Source organism: Dendrobates tinctorius, unplaced genomic scaffold (genome assembly GCF_039654945.1).
Source record: "Dendrobates tinctorius isolate UK_male_01 unplaced genomic scaffold, ASM3965494v1 ptg000086l, whole genome shotgun sequence".
NCBI lineage: Eukaryota > Metazoa > Chordata > Amphibia > Anura > Dendrobatidae > Dendrobates > Dendrobates tinctorius.
In genome coordinates, this window is record NW_027361754.1 from 1,255,278 (window position 1) to 1,273,805 (window position 18,528).

The following is an 18,528-nucleotide window of genomic DNA, read 5'->3' on the forward strand; positions in this document are numbered from 1 at the left end:
TTAGCAGTAACAGATAAATATGCTTATATATATAGTTTTACATACAAGGCAATATCTAGATCAGGAAAGGTAGTGGAGTATCACACAGTCCTGGTACACCCCTTACACATTAGTGAAAAGATGCAAAATCTGAGTCGGTGAATGAGATTTTGGACACACGGTGATCGGAATTGGGGCGATTTCTGGCCTTTGCTGTATTTTGCTTTGTTACATTTCATGATGTGTTTTTCCCTCGTTGATTATAATTCGTGCAGAAAAGTTGCACTGAACATGCAGGTCTGAGGAGCGTTAACGGCTTTGACATCGATTGTGATGAAATCTCACTGGATTGTCAGCTGCCGTGACCGGACCTCATTATGGTTTTCTGCGCTGATTTGTTTGTCGCCTGCTGATGGGTTCATTGCTGGTAATGGGGCAAAATGTCACTGCATTTTGGGACGATCGCCACAGCTCTGATAAACCTCCATGTTGTCAGCGGCTTCTCTGACACAAAGCCTAACCTGCGTCTGGGGGGATTTTTTTTGCCTGTGAGCTGCCAGATCCCGGGAGCTGTTTTTGAAGGCACTAAACGCTCTCGCTATTGATTTGCGTGGCATGGCGCGGGCTGGGCTCAGCGCTCTAGGTGTTCAGCTCTCGTTCTGCCATTGATTGTTTCCAGGTGGTTTGGGCCCCACCAGCTGGGATTAAGCACATTTACAGAAAATGAAAGCAATTCACTCTATAAATGTACGAGATGACTGTGACGCCAATACCATTATCACTAATGCTGTACCCGGCGTCCTGCTCTGACCGCGGACATGTCTGCAGCCCCCCCGACTCCAAGAGCAGAATGATGGGGGTGCAGCCGGACCACGGAACTGCGCAATGTCATTAACCCATTGTGACCTGGAAGTCCAGAGAATACGGAGTCTGGAGGCAATTACCACAATCAATGAACGCAAACCCCGTTGTAGCCCAACGTTAATGGCGGATTTCTCATAGACTGCGCTCCGCTGCTCAACTCATCATATACAGGAGGCTGCATATCATCGGGGACAACCAGGAGCAGAAATGTAGACGGAGAACTGATAATCAAATGTATCTACGCCTAGTGGCTAATGTCTGCTGAGCTGTGTATCTAATCCTATGTGTGATACTGTCTGCTGAGCTGTGTATCTAATCCTATCCTGTGTGATACTAACTGCTGAGCTGTGTATCTAATCCTATCCTGTGTGATACTTACTGCTGAGCCGTGTATCTAATCCTATCCTGTGTGGTACTTACTGCTGAGCCGTGTATCTAATCCTATCCTGTGTGATACTGACAGCTGAGCCGTGTACCTAATCCTATCCTGTGTGATACTGACTGCTGAGCCATGTGTCTAATCCTCTCCTGTGTGATACTGTCTGCTAAGCTGTGTACCTAATCCTATCCTGTGTGATACTGTCTGCTGAGTTGTATCTAATCCTATCCTGTGTTATACTGTCTGCTGAGCCGTGTATCTAATCCTATCCTGTGTGATACTGTCTGCTAAGCTGTGTACCTAATCCTATCCTGTGTGATACTGTCTGCTGAGTTGTATCTAATCCTATCCTGTGTTATACTGTCTGCTGAGCCGTTTATCTAATCCTATCCTGTGATATTGTCTGCTGAGCTGTGTATCTAATCCTATGTGTGATACTGACTGCTGAGCCGTGTATCTAATCCTATGTGTGATACTGTCTGCTGAGCTGTGTATCTATTCCTATCCTGTGTGATACTGTCTGCTGAGTTGTATCTAATCCTATCCTGTGTTATACTGTCTGCTGAGCCATGTATCTAATCCTATCCTGTTTGATAAGGTCTGCTAAGCTGTGCACCCAATCCTATCCTGTGTGATACTGTCTGCTGAGTTGTATCTAATCCTATCCTGTGTTATACTGTCTGCTGAGCCGTTTATCTAATCCTATCCTGTGTGATACTGTATGCTGCGCTGTGTATCTAATCCTATCCTGTGTGATACTGTCTGCTGAGTTGTATCTAATCCTATCCTGTTATACTGTCTGTTGAGCCGTGTATCTAATCCTATCCTGTGTGATACTGTCTGCTAAGCTGTGTACCTAATCCTATCCTGTGTGATACTGTCTGCCGAGTTGTATCTAATCCTATCCTGTGTTATACTGTCTGTTGAGCCGTGTATCTAATCCTATCCTGTGTGATACTGTCTGCTAAGCTGTGTACCTAATCCTATCCTGTGTGATACTGTCTGCCGAGTTGTATCTAATCCTATCCTGTGTTATACTGTCTGCTGAGCCGTTTATCTAATCCTATCCTGTGTGATATTGTCTGCTGAGCCGTGTATCTAATCCCATGTGTATCACTATCTGCTGAGCCATGTATCTAATCCTATCCTGTGTGATACTGTCTGCTGAACCATGCATCTAATCCTATCCTGTGTGATACTGTCTGCTGAACCATGCATCTAATCCTATCCTGTGTGATACTGTCTGCTGAGCTGTGTATCTAATCCCATCCTGTGTGATACTGTGCTAGGCCGGGGTCACACTTGAGAGAAACTCGCACGAGTCTCGCGTCTCAATACCTGGCATTGCCGCCAGCACTCGGGACCGGAGTGTACGGCTGCATGTATTTCTATGCAGCTGAGCGCTCTGGTCCTGAGTTCCGGTGGCAGTGCCAGGTATTGAGCCGCGAGACTCGTGCGAGTATCTCGCAAGTGTGACCCCGGCCTTAGAGAAGTACTTACCACCATTGCCCTACATGGTTAGCCATTCTGAGCTATTTAATAGTCACAGAATGAATCTGTTGTAGATTTGCATCTCCGTTCTGCCATTAATCCTCATCATCATCCTCATCACTCCTGGTGCCCCCTCTTCCCCCTCCCCTTTTTGTAGAACAGTAATGAATTCGGTTGTGCTCTGCTAACAACATGGCACCACCTGGTGTCTGTCACAGATACTGCACCCTTAGACATAACTGCTGGACACAAGTGCAGGTAGAGGAGTCACAAATGTGAAAATGAAATATTACATGAAAAATACACACATTATAATTGTGGCTAACTTCCTTTTAAAGGGAATATGTCAGCAGGATTTCACTCCCCAAATTATTTGCGCCCGTAACTCTTACAAAGAAAAGTCCTACTGAGAAAACGATGTACTGATGTGCAAATGAGGCTGAAGGCCTATGGTAGATCTGAAGCCTCTGCCACTCCAACTCTATTCCTCCTCCTGTTTGACAGACGGCTTTTTTCTCTGGAGCTGGAACATCTCCTGTTTCTTCTGTCAACGTGTGATCAGGACGGATTTCCGTGCACCTGGAGGATCCAAGAGTTGAGCTAATCCCACGTCATTGCCAGTTTTATTTCCTGCAAGGTACTGATTGGAAAATGCTCTATGTGGACTTCGCATTATGGGACTGACGAGCGCTTTTATTCCCTACCAAAGGGAAGTGAAAACTAAGGCTAGTTTCACACTTGCATTAGGAGGCGCAGCGCACGGCCACCATGCAGCTCCGCCCCCTGCCGCGCCCCCTTCGGTCAACTCCTCTTATGGGCGCATGATGCTGCATGCGACCTGCGTACCCTATCTTTAGCATTGGGTACACAGGCCGTGCGCAGGTATGCTTTTGGCGGCGCATGTGCCCTTTTGACGGTGCGCCGAGCGCACCAAAATTAATCACGGTGCGTTTGGCGCACCGTCAAAAGGGCGCATGCGCCTCCAGAAGCATACCTGTGCATGGCCTGTGTACCCAATGCTAAAGATAGGGTACGCAGGTCGCATGCAGCGTCATGCGCCCATAGGAGGAGCTGACCGGAGGGGGCGCGGCAGGGGGCAGAGCTGCACGGCGGCTGTGCGCTGTGCCTCCTAACGCAAGTGTGAAACTAGCCTAAACTGCTCAAAAAAACTATATACGAACTACAAAGAGGAATAACGCTGAAATGAACACAAAAAGGCTGGTAATTATTATCAGGGATTTTTGTAACATTTCATGGGGCTGATGTGAAAACTCCATCTGCACATCGTCTGTCACATCGCCTGTCACATCGTCAGTCACATCACATGTCACATCGCCTGTCATATCTCCAGTCACTTTGCCTGTCACCGTCAGTCACATCACCTGTCATATCTCCAGTCACTTTGCCTGTCACTGCCAGTCACATCACCTGTCGCATCACCTGTCGCATCACCTGCCACATCGCCAGTCTCATCGCCAGTCTCATCACCTGCCACATCGCCTGTCACACAGTCTGCCATATCGCTTGTCTCATCGCCTGTCGCATCACCTGTCGCATTGCCTGTCACATCGCCAGTCTCATCGCCTGTCATACAGCCTGCCATATCGCTTGTCTCATCGCCTGTCACCTAAGCTCTCACAATGTCACGGATCTCTGATAACAGGAAACTTTCCGCAATGTGACATTCACTTTCTTCCTGACCAGAGAACAGAATATTTAATGAACTAATACGGAAAGCTATTACAGAAGTCCCTGGACACTTTGTGTGACATGATGGAGGTGGAGTTCCCCTTTACCTTACCTGATGGGAGGTGACTGCTGCTGTCAGTGATCTGCGCTTCTGTGTCTGTTGCTGTAATGACAATTTATAAGAAATAAGTCTAAAAATGCAGATCAGAATAAAATAAGAAAAAAAATAACAAGAGAAAACAAAAAAAAGAAAACAGATCTCCTCCATATCCACAAGAAGCGGGTGGATTTATAGCGCTGTGAGAGGCCGTTATGGGATTAATGCCTCTCTGGGATTGATGCTGCTCTGGGATTAATGCAGCCCTGGCATTGATGCCACCCTGGGATTGATGCCTCCCTGGGATTAATGCCACCCTGGCATTGATGCTGCTCTGGGATTGATGCCACCCTGGGATTGATGCCGCTTTCAACTTTAACCATGTACATGAGAATTTCTGATTCCTCCTCATATACTTTGTGCTTTCACTCCTAATTTTCAAGATATCTGCTTGCTCTCAGTGGAAACACTAGTTTTACTTACAAAGTAAAAGAATTTGCAATGCTGACACATTGAGGTTTCATTGCAAAGTATCGATAGTGGTCTATCAGCTTTTGCATAGCAACTACAACTCTCAGCATTCCTTGGGAGTTTTTCACCATATGGAAGACTGGCAGGAACCTGGTCCTGTGTCCACACCGGTGGTCTCCGCACTGGAGCCCCTCACACATGGCGACGTGGCCGCTGGACCAGGGTCCAGTGAATCTTCTGCTCATCTCTACTTACCCGGAATCAAAAACTCGCTCCTGCGCTGATACATTGTAACAAGTTCATGAACTGATGGAGCCAGTAGCGTAGCTAACGGGGGGCAGAGGGGGCCCACCCGGAGGTACGCTACTGTAAGGCCTCTTTCACACATCAGTTTTTTGCCTTCAGGCGCGATCCGGCTTTTTTTGGAAAAAACGGATCCGGCAAAATGCAATGCCGGATCCGTTTTTTCCCCATTGACTTGCATTAGCGCCGGATCGTGCCGGATGGCATTGCGTTTCATCCGTTTTTTGCCGGATCCGGCAACTTGTCTCATTCCGGCGTCTTGAAAAAACGTCTACTGTAACGTTTTTTGTCTCCGGCGAAAAAGTCGGAAGCGCCGGATCCGGCGCTTCCAGCTTTTTGCTACAATGAAAGTCTATGGGCGCCGGAATGCGCCGGATCCAGAAAAAGACAGATCCAGCAACCGGATCCGGTTTTTTTAAGTCTGCGCATGCTCAGATCCAATTGGCCAGCCTCCAGGAACAGAGACGGATCCAGCAAAAAAAACGGATCCGTTTCTACAGTTCTCCAAAATTTATGCTGGATCCGTTTTTTCTAAAAAAAGCCGGATCATGCCTGACGGCAAAAAACTGATGTGTGAAAGTAGCCTAACTGTATCGGCGTGCACAGCGCGCCGATACAGTTACATTATGCGGCAGAGCAGAGAGAATCGATCTCCCTGCTCTGCTGCCCGGCCGCTATGGGGCCCCTGAGCAGGCGGTGGGGGGCCCTGTGCCAGCAGTGGGCCCCCTGCTTGCCATTGCAGGGTCAGCTGTGTCGGCATCTAGCCGATACAACTGACCGCAGTGATGAGAGAAGGAGCGAGCATCATCCCCCTCTCCCTGACAGCGGTCGCGATGACGTCACTGCCCGGCGCCCGCTGTCAGGAGAGGAGACGGAGAGCAGGGAGCAGCGCAGGAGCCAGGAGGAAGCTCTGCGTATTGGATTTATTATTTTTTATAATGGGGGTGCATTATAGTAGAAAGGCTGCCTATGGGGGTGCATTATAATAGAATGGCTGCCTATGGGGGTGCATTATAATAGGCTGCCTATGGGGGTGCATTATAATAGAATGGCTGCCTATGGGGGTGCATTATAATAGAATGGCTGCCTATGGGGGTGCATTATAATAGGCTGCCTATGGGGGTGCATTATGATACAAAGGCTGCCTATGGGGGTGCATTATAATAGGCTGCCTATGGGGGTGCATTATAATAGAAAGGCTGCCTATGGGGGTGCATTATAATAGAATGGCTGCCTATGGGGGTGCATTATAATAGAATGGCTGCCTATGGGGGTGCATTATAATAGAATGGCTGCCTATGGGGGTGCATTATGATACAAAGGCTGCCTATGGGGGTGCATTATAATAGGCTGCCTATGGGGGTGCATTATAATAGAATGGCTGCCTATGGGGGTGCATTATAATAGGCTGCCTATGGGGGTGCATTATGATACAAAGGCTGCCTATGGGGGTGCATTATAATAGGCTGCCTATGGGGGTGCATTATAATAGAAAGGCTGCCTATGGGGGTGCATTATAATAGAATGGCTGCCTATGGGGGTGCATTATGATACAAAGGCTGCCTATGTGGGTGCATTATAATAGGCTGCCTATGGGGGTGCATTATAATAGAATGGCTGCCTATGGGGGTGCATTATAATAGGCTGCCTATGGGGGGTGCATTATAATATAGAGGCTGCCTATGGACCCTATAATACAAAGGCTGCCTATGGGGGTGCATTATACTATAGACTCTGCCTATGGGGAGTGCTTTATACTATATTGAGGACTATCTGGTGCATGATGATATGGATGCTATCTAGGGGGCCATCATACAGTGTGAGGATTATAGTGACGGCGCCATCATACAGTGTTGGAGCCATTAAATAGTTTGGGGATATTAAGGGGTCAGTATATATACAGTGAGGAGGCATTATACTGTGTATAAGAGAGCATCATACTGTGTATAGAGGACTTGTACAGGGGGGAGACTTAGGACATTACTTTTTGTTATAGGGGAACTCGGGTTACTGTGACTGTCAAAGGGGCACACACAGGGCAATATTACATTCTAGGGGACAAAATGTGGGCCCTGTTTTCTAGGGCACTTGCAATCGACATTACTATTTTCTAGAGATTTGCTTTAGAATTTAGAGGTCACACTGAACCACACAATAGGTGCAGTAATAGGGACACATAAGGCAGCAGCGGCTCAGCATTGGGGTATCAGGTGCAGTAATAGGGACATATACGGCAGCAGCGGCTCAGCATTGGGGTATCAGGTGCAGTAATAGGGACACATACAGCTGCAGCGGCTCAGTATTGGGGTATCAGGTGCAGTAATAGGGACACATACGGCAGCAGAGGCTCAGTATTGGGGTATCAGCAGGATGAGGAGTTTGTGCAGGTTGAAAATAGTCCCATTGGTGACAGTGCAGAAAATATGAGAAGTGAAACGTGTCTTTGTTGTATTCTCTGTAGCCGAGTCCTGGCTGGAGGAGTCGTTATGTCGGTCTGGGCCAGATGGAAAAGACGTGAAAAGTGATCAATTCCATCAGAAAGAATGTCAGCGGTAACTCATTATCTGTAACTGCTGTAATCTCTTATATGTTCTGTAGGACTGGTATCATTTACCACTGACCATAAGGCGGTAATATCAATACTGGTCTTTTTATATATAGATTATTTTTGGCAACAGCGCGGTAATCTGCTGAGGTTCTCTAGTTAGGGGCCCACTCAGAAGTTTTGCCTAATCTGAACCGAAACCCTAGCTACGCCTCTGGATGGAGCAGAATGTGGCAAAAGAGGATTTAGCTTCTGAATGTAAACAAGAAATATTCCAATTCATTGACAGCCAGCAGAGATCTTGAATGTGATGGGGAACTGAATGTCCAATGACTTATGTTGGTTTATGTATCTGGTGCAGATATTTCTTGGTGAAACCCCAGGAGGAGGCTGTGCTTACAATGTAGAGTATACGAGTGAGTGAGTAACGTCTTCTATCTTGTTCTCGTCTTTGTGAAATTTGTGTATCACTTTGTGCATTGCGTGTTGCTCGTTGTCGTGCAGCATTAGATGTTCTATGTGATTCAGTTACTTCATTCATTTCTCTTGCTCTGGCCGCCCTCTGTCTGGCTGCATCAGCAGTTCTTCGACAATTTTGTTCATCTTCTGTTTCATTAAGACGCAGGTTACGCATCCGTATGCGATTCGCTTCTCTATGTGCAGCAGCGAGAACAATTGGATCCATCTTTGCCATGTTGCTTCCCAATGTTGCCTCACAATGTTGCCTCACAGGCTAACGTTCAAAAAAGGCTTATGCCTTAACTCGTCACCAGGGAGAGCTCCTCTCCTTATTAGATATGTCACTTAACTCCTATATAGGGCCTTACAGTACTTATGTATCCATGCTTATGCCCACGCATATAGTCAGTTAGCTGCTAGTGGTAGCAACTATGGATACCTAAGTTACTGTTGAGCTGTGGATGACTCATTGCGCACAGACACGTCCAAATTAGGTATATGATTCTCCGTAGGTGGGCACGAGAGCGGCAGGGGGGGCGCACGCCATGTCCTGTAGATTCTGGTCCCGTCCTTTACTTACATGTGTGGAATCTGTAGGACACTGTGAGGTTTCCTGGAGTCAGAGTCTTGTGCCTCACAACACATCTCACCTCCGATGTATGGGATGCAGCTGTGACCCGCAGGGCGCTGACCACTGTGCACCACCCGCCATGCTCCATCCTGCGAGTATGATGACCTGCAGAAAGCAAGAGCTAGAGATGAAGTCCAGGGATCATGTAAATAATAAACTTTATTTTTTAATAATCTTTATTTTTATATAGCGCTAACATATTCCACAGCGCTTTACAGTTTGCACACATTATCATCGCTGTCCCTGATGGGGCTCACAATCTAAATTCCCTATCAGTATGTCTTTAGAATGTGGGAGGAAACCGGAGTACCCAGAGGAAACCCACGCAAACACGGGGAGAACATACAAACTCTTTGCAGATGTTGTCCTTGGTGGGATTCGAACCCAGGACTCCAGCACTGCAAGGCTGCAGTGCTATCCACTGAGCCACCGTGGCACATTGTTATGGGGCACTGTGGATGAGATTAGCGGATCTGTGGCACATTGTTATGGGGCACTGTGGATGAGATTAGCGGATCTATGGCACATTGTTATGGGGCACTGTGGATGAAATAAGCAGAGCTATGGCACATTGTTATGGGGACACTTTGGCTGAGATTAGTGGAGCTATGGCACATTGTTATGGGGGAATGGGGCAAAGTCTGGGGAATAAATCTGCACAGTGAGTGATTTGAGGGGTCTCACCGAGCACTTCTGTGTGGTCATGGATCAGCCAGGTGAGTCTGGGGCACGGCCGCCCGCCTGATGTGGAGCAGGTAAGAAGATATTTCTCCTTCCGTCCTTTCCCGGGAATCCTGACAACTTCTATGGAAGGTGGAGACGGAGCAGCTAGAAAGGAACCACAGCCCGTTACACCATCGATCATGTTCAGTTTCTTGTCAATGTCACATACAGAATCCTGCGCTCATCACTTGTCACTTTGCTTTGTTCTGTAACATTCTACACCTGACTGTTGCTCTGACGCTTCTCTCCATTGTTCCTATAGATAATGGCAGAGAGGGGAGAAAGCACTGGAGCAGCAATGTCAAGCTCAAATACAAAGAGGCCAAAACTAAAAACTTGGCCAAAGTCATAGTGACCTTGATAATTATAAAAAAAAATATCTACAATTGAGGACATTTTTCCTTATCAGCAAATATAAGAACGTCATATGAAGAGTTAAACGTGTTATCTAAAATGACAAGTCTGCTGTCTTTCCGCATTTCCCCCGGTAATGATGCCCAGTACCTTTCCGCCAACATCATTCTTCAGGAGCTTTGTCTCTTCCGTCAGTGACCTCATGATTCTGAGAAGTTCATATGTTCCTTTGTGGCTTTGTTTACAGAACTCATTTTTTTAGGAAAGTTTTGTTTCATGTTTTGAAATCCGCTGTCACAAGAGACCTGAGCCGTCAGTCTGCGACAGCTGCACTTACCCAAGACTGAGAGCCGCACTGTCCTGGCCTGCGGGGGGGCGCTATAACACAGGCAGGAGTACACCCCCTCGTCTGTCCTCGTCACGTTGGACAGACGGATTGTCAGCGTCGTCCGTGAGGATCGGACTAACTGGTGTCTTCTGTCTTTTAAGACTATAACAATAAGAAAACTAATAAGATTGATATAATGTGAGAATCCTGAAAATATGCTTATATACATATGGACACCGCTATACATGAAATAAATATTTATATATAGTTTTCTTAATTCTCCAACACCATTTGGATTATTTTTATGCACAGCACTTTATTATTCAAAAAAATATTGATTGATATTTATGGTCATTAAACTCTCCTAGTCTCTACTGCTATATACTCCTTGATCATGTGTACATTGCATGTGGTGCCCTGCTCCCTGTTTTTAACTGTATGTTATACCTTTTTAACATTTCTTGCCCCCATTTTATTTTGTAATTGTATTACATTTTCCCACGCTGTCAGTTCACCGTGGGTCGGGCGGGCAGTCAGCGCAGCCTAAGTGACGTTAGAGGTAGTATCTGAGGCTGCGCAGACTCCCTGCCTGACCCGCGGTGAACTGACAGCGTGGGAAAATGCTCAGAAACTTTACCACGCTGCTCAGTTCATCTTCGGTCAGGTGGGGAGGCTGCGCAGGCAGCTTTTCCTTCATTCCTCCGTGGTTTACAGCCGGGTCGGTCGCATTAGTGCCGCTCCCGGTTGTAAACTAACCCCCCTTCAGATGAATTGCAGCGTGGGACATGACTATACAGTGGACAGGAATGGGATATTGCTGCTTTTTTATTTTGGATTTTCTACAGGAGAACAATGGCTTTGATTGGATTGGGAGTGGAAAAAATGTGTGTTTATTTATTTCATTAAAACTCTTTATTCTTAGGGTCCCGTTTCACTTAGCGACGTACCAGCGATCCTGACAACGATACGACCTGGTAAGGATCGCTTATGCCTCGCTGAATGGTCGCTAGTGAGCTGCCAAACAGGCAGATCTCTTCAGCGACGCAGCAACGACCCGGCGATCCATATAATGACCTCGGTGGTCGTTGGTACCTTGTCACACAGCAGCTTTTCTGACGATTCCCACCTGCGGCCCTGAGTTCTGCGTCGCCAACGAGGTCGCTCGTCGGGGTCAAACACAGCGATGCACGCTGGCCAGCGGGACGCTGATGATGAAAAAATGTCCCAGGACATTCCAGCATGATCAGCGATATCCAGCAGGGGGCCGGTCGCCGCTACGTGTCACATGTAGCGAGATCGCTGGCGAGGTCGCTGTTGCGTCACAAATCGGAGACGCTTCAGCGATCTCGCTATGTGAGACGGGGGCGTAAATGTGTGTGTTTTTTAACTGTATCAGACTAGTGGATTAATAATGGATAGGTGTCTTATTGACACCTATCCATTATTAACCAGGCTTAATGCCACCTTACAATAGCATGGGGACATTAACCCCTTATTACCCCATATGCCACCCGCTACAGGCCAATGGAAGAGAGAGGGTAAGTGCCAGAATTGGTGCATCTTACAGATGCGCCTTTTCTGGGGTGGCTGGGGGCAGATTTTTTAGCCAGGGGGCCCCAAAAACAATGGTCCCTCTCTAGGCTATTAATTTCTGCCCTCAGTCACTGGCTTACCCTCTCTGGCGGAGAAATTTGTGCGGACGCCCACGCAAGTTTTTTCTGTGAATTAATCCTTTATTTTAAGTCCTACAGCTCCAAAAATTTACAGAAATACACTACTAATATTATTAGTGAGGGACATATATAAATCTAATGGCTATGCCATGGTTTACTGTATGTAAACCATGCCTAATATCTTGTCGGGTTCTGTAATGATTTTTCAGATGCTGGCAATTGATTTATCAGCTATTCTGCTATCTAGCTCTGTATGAAATATAAATATATATGTGTCTCACTGACAAATATATATATAGACTGTATATATGTTTTCACGAATATTTGAGGCCATGGATCCTTTATATGTCCATTTTGCAAGCCAGCGAGAAAATTTCGCTGTACGAATGCCATACGGATGTCACACAGATGCATAGATGCGAGAAAATTGCATCCTCGCATTGCAAATGGATGACATACGGATCACTGTTCAGGGAACATTTCTGCGATTATCATCCGTAGAAAATGGACCGTATTTTTATACGTTAAGTGTGACTCCAGCCTAAGTGGGAGAATTTTCTGCTTGCTTCAGACTTCAATCGAGAATGCAGCTAAGCTTGAAACATTGATTTTAGCTCAGACTTTATGGAGCAGTGCTGCAGTGTAAAGCATGAAGCAATACATTAGAGATAGGGAGTGACAGTAGGAATTTCTGCAGGTAGAGTACACTGTGTTTCATATTGTACGCCATCCGGACCGTATATGTGAATATGCGGCATTTGGACACTTATGTATTAGCAGATTTCTTACCTTTCTCCCCATTAAAGTAACTGGTGTAGCCCATCGGTGTCACCCACTGTATGTCTGAGCCATTGCACTTCGGAAACGCACATCTCAGGGTGACGGCTCTTCCTTCCTCCACAGACAGACTTGAAGTGTGAGATTCCGCTGTAAGAAATGCGGTCATGAATCCCCCACATTGTACACAGGATGTGCAGCCCCCTCAAAGCTCAGCGAGTGGTGAAGACACGGTGCCTCGTGTAATGATAAAGATGAATTTCCCATATTGTGAGAAGTATCAGTAACTAATGACATCACTAAATATACAGAAAAGTGCGGAAACTGTGACATCACTGATTATGCAGAAAAGTGCGGAAACTGTGACATCACTGATTATGCAGAAAAGTGCGGAAACTGTGACATCACTGATTATGCAGAAAAGTGCGGAATCTGTGACATCACTGATTATGCAGAAAAGTGCGGAAACTGTGACATCACTGAATATTCAGAAAAGTGCGGAAACTGTGACATCACTGATTATGCAGAAAAGTGCGGAAACTGTGACATCAGTGATTATACAGAAAAGTGCGGAAACTGTGACATCACTGATTATGCAGAAAAGTGCGGAAACTGTGACATCACTGATTATGCAGAAAAGTGCGGAAACTGTGACATCACTGATTATGCAGAAAAGTGCAGAAACTGACATCACTGATTATGCAGAAAAGTGCGGAATCTGTGACATCACTGATTATGCAGAAAAGTGCGGAAACTGTGACATCACTGAATATTCAGAAAAGTGCGGAAACTGTGACATCACTGATTATGCAGAAAAGTGCAGAAACTGACATCACTGATTATGCAGAAAAGTGCGGAAACTGTGACATCACTGATTATGCAGAAAAGTGCAGAAACTGACATCACTGATTATGCAGAAAAGTGCGGAAACTGTGACATCAGTGATTATACAGAAAAGTGCAAAAACTGACATCACTGATTATGCAGAAAAGTGCGGAAACTGACATCACTGATTATGCAGAAAAGTGCGGAAACTGTGACATCACTGATTATGCAGAAAAGTGCGGAAACTGTGACATCACTGATTATGCAGAAAAGTGCGGAAACTGTGACATCACTGAATATTCAGAAAAGTGCGGAAACTGTGACATCACTGAATATTCAGAAAAGTGTTGAAACTGTGACATCACTGATTATGCAGAAAAGTGCGGAAACTGTGACATCACTGAATATTCAGAAAAGTGTGGAAACTGTGACATCACTGATTATGCAGAAAAGTGCGGAAACTGTGACATCACTGAATATTCAGAAAAGTGTGGAAACTGTGACATCACTGATTATGCAGAAAAGTGCGGAAACTGTGACATCACTGAATATTCAGAAAAGTGCGGAAACTGTGACATCACTGATTATGCAGAAAAGTCCGGAAACTGACATCACTGATTATGCAGAAAAGTGCGGAATCTGTGACATCACTGATTATGCAGAAAAGTGCGGAAACTGTGACATCACTGATTATGCAGAAAAGTGCAGAAACTGACATCACTGATTATGCAGAAAAGTGCGGAAACTGTGACATCACTGATTATGCAGAAAAGTGCAGAAACTGACATCACTGATTATGCAGAAAAGTGCGGAAACTGTGACATCAGTGATTATACAGAAAAGTGCAAAAACTGACATCACTGATTATGCAGAAAAGTGCGGAAACTGACATCACTGATTATGCAGAAAAGTGCGGAAACTGTGACATCACTGATTATGCAGAAAAGTGCGGAAACTGTGACATCACTGAATATTCAGAAAAGTGCGGAAACTGTGACATCACTGAATATTCAGAAAAGTGTTGAAACTGTGACATCACTGATTATGCAGAAAAGTGCGGAAACTGTGACATCACTGAATATTCAGAAAAGTGTGGAAACTGTGACATCACTGATTATGCAGAAAAGTGCGGAAACTGTGACATCACTGAATATTCAGAAAAGTGTGGAAACTGTGACATCACTGATTATGCAGAAAAGTGCGGAAACTGTGACATCACTAAATATACAGAAAAGTGCGGAAACTGTGACATCACTGATTATTCAGAAAAGTGCGGAAACTGTGACATCACTGAATATTCAGAAAAGTGCGGAACTGTGACATCACCGATTATGCAGAAAAGTGCGGAAACTGTGACATCACTGATTATGCAGAAAAGTGCGGAAACTGTGACATCAGTGATTATACAGAAAAGTGCAAAAACTGACATCACTGATTATGCAGAAAAGTGCGGAAACTGACATCACTGATTATGCAGAAAAGTGCGGAAACTGTGACATCACTGATTATGCAGAAAAGTGCGGAAACTGACATCACTGATTATGCAGAAAAGTGCGGAAACTGTGACATCACTGAATATTCAGAAAAGTGCGGAAACTGTGACATCACTGAATATTCAGAAAAGTGTTGAAACTGTGACATCACTGATTATGCAGAAAAGTGCGGAAACTGACATCACTGATTATGCAGAAAAGTGCGGAATCTGTGACATCACTGATTATGCAGAAAAGTGCTGAAACTGTGACATCACTGATTATGCAGAAAAGTCCGGAAACTGACATCACTGATTATGCAGAAAAGTGCGGAATCTGTGACATCACTGATTATGCAGAAAAGTGCGGAAACTGTGACATCACTGATTATGCAGAAAAGTGCAGAAACTGACATCACTGATTATGCAGAAAAGTGCGGAAACTGTGACATCACTGATTATGCAGAAAAGTGCAGAAACTGACATCACTGATTATGCAGAAAAGTGCGGAAACTGTGACATCAGTGATTATACAGAAAAGTGCAAAAACTGACATCACTGATTATGCAGAAAAGTGCGGAAACTGACATCACTGATTATGCAGAAAAGTGCGGAAACTGTGACATCACTGATTATGCAGAAAAGTGCGGAAACTGTGACATCACTGAATATTCAGAAAAGTGCGGAAACTGTGACATCACTGAATATTCAGAAAAGTGTTGAAACTGTGACATCACTGATTATGCAGAAAAGTGCGGAAACTGTGACATCACTGAATATTCAGAAAAGTGTGGAAACTGTGACATCACTGATTATGCAGAAAAGTGCGGAAACTGTGACATCACTGAATATTCAGAAAAGTGTGGAAACTGTGACATCACTGATTATGCAGAAAAGTGCGGAAACTGTGACATCACTAAATATACAGAAAAGTGCGGAAACTGTGACATCACTGATTATTCAGAAAAGTGCGGAAACTGTGACATCACTGAATATTCAGAAAAGTGCGGAACTGTGACATCACCGATTATGCAGAAAAGTGCGGAAACTGTGACATCACTGATTATGCAGAAAAGTGCGGAAACTGTGACATCACTGATTTTGCAGAAAAGTGCGGAAACTGTGACATCACTGATTATGCAGAAAAGTGCAGAAACTGTGACATCACTGATTATGCAGAAAAGTGCGGAAACTGTGACATCACTGATTATGCAGAAAAGTGCGGAAACTGTGACATCAGTGATTATACAGAAAAGTGCAAAAACTGACATCACTGATTATGCAGAAAAGTGCGGAAACTGACATCACTGATTATGCAGAAAAGTGCGGAAACTGTGACATCACTGATTATGCAGAAAAGTGCGGAAACTGACATCACTGATTATGCAGAAAAGTGCGGAAACTGTGACATCACTGAATATTCAGAAAAGTGCGGAAACTGTGACATCACTGAATATTCAGAAAAGTGTTGAAACTGTGACATCACTGATTATGCAGAAAAGTGCGGAAACTGTGACATCACTGAATATTCAGAAAAGTGTGGAAACTGTGACATCACTGATTATGCAGAAAAGTGCGGAAACTGTGACATCACTGAATATTCAGAAAAGTGTGGAAACTGTGACATCACTGATTATGCAGAAAAGTGCGGAAACTGTGACATCACTAAATATACAGAAAAGTGCGGAAACTGTGACATCACTGATTATTCAGAAAAGTGCGGAAACTGTGACATCACTGAATATTCAGAAAAGTGCGGAACTGTGACATCACCGATTATGCAGAAAAGTGCGGAAACTGTGACATCACTGATTATGCAGAAAAGTGCGGAAACTGTGACATCACTGATTATGCAGAAAAGTGCATTGACTAGTGATATCACTGGCTGCACCCATGTGTCAGGAGTTTGGAGAAGGACATTCCAGATTTCTACTCATACTTTGCTTCTGTGCTGGTTTCTTTGCTAAATGTGATAACTTTATTTTGTCAGTGTTTTCATCACAATTTATTTCCTGTGCGTCGTGTTTTTATTTTATTTTTATATCTATTTTTCGTTGTTTCGTTCCTTTCCTCGGGATGTTTTTCCACAAGTGCTGCTAATATATGTCACTAAAGAAGCCCTCCTTATTGTCGTTGTCGTTGTCCTCGTCCTCCTCCTCCCATCAAAGTTTTTATTTTTATCCTCCTAATATATCGCAGTCACCATATACAGCACTGTGCACTTACAATTGCTCATTTTCTACCCAGATAATTCTTCTCTTTTCCATTAGGTCTATGACATCACGTGATTAATAACTGAGGAGCTGAATCCTTCTAAGCTTTATGTAGAAAGGAGGTCAATTTTCTCTGCATGAGTCATGAGTCACCGCAAAGTCCCAGGGTGTGGGGCAGCTACTGTAGGTCAGGATGTGAAAAGGGGAATTATAAATGCAGGGACAAGAGACTTCCTTTTCTACAAAGAGCAGAGAAAAGAGAAGAATTATCTGGGTAGAAGGCAAAGTGAGCAATTGTAAGTGCACAGGGGGAGATGATGAGGAAGAGGAGGAAGATGGAGAGGTGGGTGGAGGAGAGCTTCTTTATGGATTCACCAGTCTCTTGGAGGTGTGAGCTTTTGTATTTAAACGAGATATATTGTTGTAAACTTTATCCACGATTAATTACTTTTTTTTAATCTGAACTACATCATGCTTGGATTTATTGTGAGTGCCAGCTGAACTGGAGCGGGTGCAGAGAAGAGCGACCAAGGTTATTAGGGAACTGGGGGGTCTGCAATACCAAGACAGGTTATTACACTTGGGGTTATTTAGTTTGGAGAATCGAAGGCTTAGGGGTGATCTTATTACAATGTATAAATATATGCGGGGACAATACCAAGAGCTTTCTAATGATCTTCTTACTCTTAGAATTGTGACGGGGACAAGGGGGCATCCTCTACGTCTGGAGGAAAGAAGGTTTAAGCATAATCACAGACGCGGATTCTTTACTGTACGAGCAGTGAGACTATGGAACTCTCTGCCATATGATGTTGTAATGAGTGATTCCCTACTAAAATTTAAGAGGGGACTGGATGCCTTTCTTGAAAAGTATAATATTACAGGGTATATACACTAGTTTCCTTAGTGTTGCGTTGATCCAGGGAGCTAGTCTGATTGCCGTATGTGGAGTCGGGAAGGAATTTTTTTCCCCAATGTGAAGCTTACTGTTTGCCACATGGGTTTTTTTTGCCTTCCTCTGGATCAACACGTTAGGGCAAGTTAGGATAGGATATGGGTTGAACTAGATGGACTTAAAGTCTCCCTTCAACCTTAATTACTATGTTACTATGTAAGATCAAGAATCGGCAGGAAAATCTATTTGTTACACATACATTAGATTCTTAATTTCCAGTCATACAATGAATAATCCTCTAGTAACACAAGAGCAGCTCAGCGCTCTCACTATTTCCCTTCACCTCTCTCCTTCTAGCTCT

The 18,528-nt window shown here is 44.7% G+C and overlaps 1 protein-coding gene across 3 annotated transcripts in view; it reads right to left on the reverse strand.

Annotated features, from left to right (window-relative positions):
* Positions 1-18,528, reverse strand: part of CRTAM (cytotoxic and regulatory T cell molecule) — a 51,605-nt gene that overhangs the window by 27,781 nt on the left and 5,296 nt on the right. For all 3 annotated transcript variants that reach the window (XM_073584856.1, XM_073584855.1, XM_073584857.1), the window contains exons 2-6: positions 12,776-12,913; positions 10,323-10,475; positions 9,593-9,736; positions 8,858-9,013; positions 4,515-4,565 (exon numbers count right to left, since the gene is read on the reverse strand). In XM_073584856.1, the coding sequence (XP_073440957.1) occupies positions 4,515-4,565; positions 8,858-9,013; positions 9,593-9,736; positions 10,323-10,475; positions 12,776-12,913 (642 nt within the window). The remainder of the gene's footprint in view (positions 1-4,514; positions 4,566-8,857; positions 9,014-9,592; positions 9,737-10,322; positions 10,476-12,775; positions 12,914-18,528) is intronic.